Below are 6,000 nucleotides of genomic sequence, written 5' to 3'. Positions count from 1 at the left end.
TTTTCTCAATGTTTTGAATTTTCTGCATCCTCAGATTCCAGATATTCTAATGGTTGTATCTCTGCCAAATATTATCCTATCTAACAAATCATACATCAATGGAAAGCTTATTTATTCAGCTTTCATATGATGTATAAATCTCAATTTCAAAGAATTGACCCATGTGACTGTTTTTTTAGGTCCAGGGTCACATATCGTATCGGTAGTTCAGTATCGAATCGTGACATGAGGGTATCGTTACACCCCTACACTAAACCAAACGAACTCTGTCCATATATAGAGGAATAATTCAGCTAAAGATCACACCAGTGGTTTGTTGATAGTGAGCTCAGGGTTAGTTTGAGAGTGTTATGAGATGAAACCGTCAGTGGTTTGTTGATAGTGAGCTCAGGGTTAGTTTGAGAGTGTTACGAGATGAAACCGTCAGTGGTTTGTTGATAGTGAGCTCAGGGTTAGTTTGAGAGCGTTATGAGATGAAACCGTCAGTGGTTTGTTGATAGTGAGCTCAGGGTTAGTTTGAGAGCGTTACGAGATGAAACCGTCAGTGGTTTGTTGATAGTGAGCTCAGGGTTAGTTTGAGAGTGTTATGAGATGAAACCGTCAGTGGTTTGTTGATAGTGAGCTTAGGGTTAGTATGAGAGTGTTATGAGATGAAACCGTCAGTGGTTTGTTGATAGTGAGCTCAGGGTTAGTTTGAGAGTGTTATGAGATGAAACCGTCAGTGGTTTGTTGATAGTGAGCTTAGGGTTAGTATGAGAGTGTTATGAGATGAAACCGTCAGTGGTTTGTTGATAGTGAGCTCAGGGTTAGTATGAGAGTGTTATGAGATGAAACCGTCAGTGGTTTGTTGATAGTGAGCTCAGGGTTAGTATGAGAGCGTTATGAGATGAAACCGTCAGTGATTTGTTGATAGTGAGCTCAGGGTTAGTATGAGAGTGTTATGAGATGAAAGCGTCAGTGATTTGTTGATAGTGAGCTCAGGGTTAGTTTGAGAGCGTTATGAGATGAAACCGTCAGTGGTTTGTTGATAGTGAGCTCAGGGTTAGTATGAGAGTGTTACGAGATGAAACCGTCAGTGATTTGTTGATAGTGAGCTCAGGGTTAGTATGAGAGTGTTATGAGATGAAACCGCTAGTGGTTTGTTGATAGTGAGCTCAGGGTTAGTATGAGAGTGTTATGAGATGAAACCGTCAGTGGTTTGTTGATAGTGAGCTCAGGGTTAGTTTGAGAGTGTTATGAGATGAAACCGTCAGTGGTTTGTTGATAGTGAGCTTAGGGTTAGTATGAGAGTGTTATGAGATGAAACCGTCAGTGGTTTGTTGATAGTGAGCTCAGGGTTAGTATGAGAGTGTTATGAGATGAAACCGTCAGTGGTTTGTTGATAGTGAGCTCAGGGTTAGTTTGAGAGTGTTATGAGATGAAACCGTCAGTGGTTTGTTGATAGTGAGCTCAGGGTTAGTTTGAGAGCGTTATGAGATGAAACCGTCAGTGGTTTGTTGATAGTGAGCTCAGGGTTAGTATGAGAGTGTTATGAGATGAAACCGTCAGTGGTTTGTTGATAGTGAGCTCAGGGTTAGTATGAGATCGTTACGAGATGAAACCGTCAGTGGTTTGTTGATAGTGAGCTCAGGGTTAGTTTGAGAGCGTTATGAGATGAAACCGTCAGTGGTTTGTTGATAGTGAGCTCAGGGTTAGTATGAGATCGTTACGAGATGAAACCGTCAGTGGTTTGTTGATAGTGAGCTCAGGGTTAGTATGAGATCGTTACGAGATGAAACCGTCAGTGGTTTGTTGATAGTGAGCTCAGGGTTAGTTTGAGAGCGTTACGAGATGAAACCGTCAGTGGTTTGTTGATAGTGAGCTCAGGGTTAGTATGAGAGTGTTATGAGATGAAACCGTCAGTGGTTTGTTGATAGTGAGCTCAGGGTTAGTTTGAGAGCGTTACGAGATGAAACCGTCAGTGGTTTGTTGATAGTGAGCTCAGGGTTAGTTTGAGAGTGTTATGAGATGAAACCGTCAGTGGTTTGTTGATAGCGAGCTCAGGGTTAGTGTGAGAGTGTTATGAGATGAAACCGTCAGTGGTTTGTTGATAGTGAGCTCAGGGTTAGTTTGAGAGCGTTATGAGATGAAACCGTCAGTGGTTTGTTGATAGTGAGCTCAGGGTTAGTATGAGAGTGTTATGAGATGAAACCGCTAGTGGTTTGTTGATAGTGAGCTCAGGGTTAGTTTGAGAGTGTTATGAGATGAAACCGTCAGTGGTTTGTTGATAGTGAGCTCAGGGTTAGTATGAGAGTGTTATGAGATGAAACCGCTAGTGGTTTGTTGATAGTGAGCTCAGGGTTAGTTTGAGAGCGTTATGAGATGAAACCGTCAGTGGTTTGTTGATAGTGAGCTCAGGGTTAGTATGAGAGTGTTATGAGATGAAACCGCTAGTGGTTTGTTGATAGTGAGCTCAGGGTTAGTTTGAGAGCGTTATGAGATGAAACCGTCAGTGGTTTGTTGATAGTGAGCTCAGGGTTAGTTTGAGAGCGTTATGAGATGAAACCGTCAGTGGTTTGTTGATAGTGAGCTCAGGGTTAGTTTGAGAGCGTTATGAGATGAAACCGTCAGTGGTTTGTTGATAGTGAGCTCAGGGTTAGTTTGAGAGTGTTATGAGATGAAACCGTCAGTGGTTTGTTGATAGTGAGCTCAGGGTTAGTTTGAGAGCGTTATGAGATGAAACCGTCATTGGTTTGTTGATAGTGAGCTCAGGGTTAGTATGAGAGTGTTATGAGATGAAACCGCTAGTGGTTTGTTGATAGTGAGCTCAGGGTTAGTTTGAGAGTGTTATGAGATGAAACCGTCAGTGGTTTGTTGATAGTGAGCTCAGGGTTAGTATGAGAGTGTTATGAGATGAAACCGCTAGTGGTTTGTTGATAGTGAGCTCAGGGTTAGTTTGAGAGTGTTATGAGATGAAACCGCTAGTGGTTTGTTGATAGTGAGCTCAGGGTTAGTATGAGAGTGTTATGAGATGAAACCGTCAGTGGTTTGTTGATAGTGAGCTCAGGGTTAGTATGAGAGCGTTATGAGATGAAACCGTCAGTGGTTTGTTGATAGTGAGCTCAGGGTTAGTTTGAGAGCGTTATGAGATGAAACCGTCAGTGGTTTGTTGATAGTGAGCTCAGGGTTAGTATGAGAGTGTTATGAGATGAAACCGTCAGTGGTTTGTTGATAGTGAGCTCAGGGTTAGTTTGAGAGTGTTATGAGATGAAACCGTCAGTGGTTTGTTGATAGTGAGCTCAGGGTTAGTATGAGAGTGTTATGAGATGAAACCGTCAGTGGTTTGTTGATAGTGAGCTCAGGGTTAGTTTGAGAGCGTTACGAGATGAAACCGTCAGTGGTTTGTTGATAGTGAGCTCAGGGTTAGTATGAGAGTGTTATGAGATGAAACCGTCAGTGGTTTGTTGATAGTGAGCTCAGGGTTAGTATGAGAGTGTTATGAGATGAAACCGTCAGTGGTTTGTTGATAGTGAGCTCAGGGTTAGTATGAGACCGTTATGAGATGAAACCGTCAGTGGTTTGTTGATAGTGAGCTCAGGGTTAGTTTGAGAGTGTTACGAGATGAAACCGTCAGTGGTATGTTGATAGTGAGCTCAGGGTTAGTATGAGAGCGTTATGAGATGAAACCGTCAGTGGTTTGTTGATAGTGAGCTCAGGGTTAGTATGAGAGCGTTATGAGATGAAACCGTCAGTGGTTTGTTGATAGTGAGCTCAGGGTTAGTTTGAGAGCGTTATGAGATGAAACCGTCAGTGGTTTGTTGATAGTGAGCTCAGGGTTAGTATGAGACCGTTATGAGATGAAACCGTCAGTGGTTTGTTGATAGTGAGCTCAGGGTTAGTATGAGAGCGTTATGAGATGAAACCGTCAGTGATTTGTTGATAGTGAGCTTAGGGTTAGTATGAGAGCGTTACGAGATGAAACCGTCAGTGGTTTGTTGATAGTGAGCTCAGGGTTAGTATGAGAGTGTTATGAGATGAAACCGTCAGTGGTTTGTTGATAGTGAGCTCAGGGTTAGTTTGAGAGTGTTATGAGATGAAACCGTCAGTGGTTTGTTGATAGTGAGCTCAGGGTTAGTTTGAGAGTGTTATGAGATGAAACCGTCAGTGGTTTGTTGATAGCGAGCTCAGGGTTAGTTTGAGAGTGTTATGAGATGAAACCGTCAGTGGTTTGTTGATAGTGAGCTCAGGGTTAGTTTGAGAGTGTTATGAGATGAAACCGTCAGTGGTTTGTTGATAGTGAGCTCAGGGTTAGTTTGAGAGTGTTATGAGATGAAACCGCTAGTGGTTTGTTGATAGTGAGCTCAGGGTTAGTATGAGAGTGTTATGAGATGAAACCGTCAGTGGTTTGTTGATAGTGAGCTCAGGGTTAGTTTGAGAGCGTTACGAGATGAAACCGTCAGTGGTTTGTTGATAGTGAGCTCAGGGTTAGTATGAGAGTGTTATGAGATGAAACCGTCAGTGGTTTGTTGATAGTGAGCTCAGGGTTAGTTTGAGAGTGTTATGAGATGAAACCGCTAGTGGTTTGTTGATAGTGAGCTCAGGGTTAGTATGAGAGTGTTATGAGATGAAACCGTCAGTGGTTTGTTGATAGTGAGCTCAGGGTTAGTATGAGAGCGTTATGAGATGAAACCGTCAGTGGTTTGTTGATAGTGAGCTCAGGGTTAGTATGAGAGTGTTATGAGATGAAACCGTCAGTGGTTTGTTGATAGTGAGCTCAGGGTTAGTATGAGAGTGTTATGAGATGAAACCGTCAGTGGTTTGTTGATAGTGAGCTCAGGGTTAGTTTGAGAGTGTTATGAGATGAAACCGCTAGTGGTTTGTTGATAGTGAGCTCAGGGTTAGTATGAGAGTGTTATGAGATGAAACCGTCAGTGGTTTGTTGATAGTGAGCTCAGGGTTAGTATGAGAGTGTTATGAGATGAAACCGCTAGTGGTTTGTTGATAGTGAGCTCAGGGTTAGTATGAGAGTGTTATGAGATGAAACCGTCAGTGGTTTGTTGATAGTGAGCTCAGGGTTAGTTTGAGAGTGTTATGAGATGAAACCGTCAGTGGTTTGTTGATAGTGAGCTCAGGGTTAGTATGAGAGTGTTACGAGATGAAACCGTCAGTGATTTGTTGATAGTGAGCTCAGGGTTAGTATGAGATTGTTATGAGATGAAACCGTCAGTGATTTGTTGATAGTGAGCTCAGGGTTAGTATGAGAGCGTTATGAGATGAAACCGTCAGTGGTTTGTTGATAGTGAGTGAACTCACCGAGCACCGAGAGCTCGCAGGACGCAGAGATGTTCTGGTGTTTGTTCTGAGCGACGCAGGTGTAGATTCCCGAATCGTCGTCCGTGACGCTGATGATCAGGAGGTTGCTGCCGCTCAACAGAGAGTATTTCTTCGATCTGAGAGAGAATCAGTCACAGACACACACCATCAGTTTTTACTTTAACAGCTGGAGTATTCTCAGAAGATTTCCTCTGATAGAGACGAGAACGCAAACGCAACAGCTGAAGCGAGTCACTCTGATTTTATCTTTCATTTGAAGATTTAATAAAAGTTTATTAATATAGAGATCAGCTGCCAAAACTGTCAATCGACCAACAGTTAATAAGATTTTGCTATTCAGTTAGAAATTAATACTTTTATTCATCACGTATGCTTTAAAGACAGTAAAGATGTTTATAATGTTACAAAAGATTCTGTCAAATAAATGCGGTTCTTTTGAACTTTCTATTCATCAAAGAATCGTGAAAAATAAAATGTATGGAGGTTTCCACAAAAATATAAACTATTTTCAACACTGATAATAATCATAAATGTTTCTTGAGCATCAAATCATCATATTATAGTGATTTCTGAAGGATCATGTGACACTGAAGACTGGAGTAATGATGCTGAAAATTCAGCTTTGATCACAGGAATAAATTACACTTTACTATATATACATATAATGAGCAGAAGACAATAATAATT

At 41.7% G+C, this 6,000-nt stretch overlaps 1 protein-coding gene across 4 annotated transcripts in view; it reads right to left on the bottom strand.

Moving 5' to 3' along the window:
- Window positions 1-6,000, bottom strand: part of dcc (DCC netrin 1 receptor) — a 285,242-nt gene that overhangs the window by 150,009 nt on the left and 129,233 nt on the right. For all 4 annotated transcript variants that reach the window (XM_077222396.1, XM_077222405.1, XM_077222415.1 and 1 more), the window contains exon 5: window positions 5,293-5,429. In XM_077222396.1, coding sequence (XP_077078511.1) covers window positions 5,293-5,429 — 137 coding nt within the window. The remainder of the gene's footprint in view (window positions 1-5,292; window positions 5,430-6,000) is intronic.

This window comes from Siphateles boraxobius, unplaced genomic scaffold (assembly GCF_051911475.1).
Source record: "Siphateles boraxobius isolate OS27281-9 unplaced genomic scaffold, OSU_SipBor_1 120, whole genome shotgun sequence".
Lineage (NCBI taxonomy): Eukaryota > Metazoa > Chordata > Actinopteri > Cypriniformes > Leuciscidae > Siphateles > Siphateles boraxobius.
This window is presented reverse-complemented; position numbering and strand designations above follow the sequence as displayed.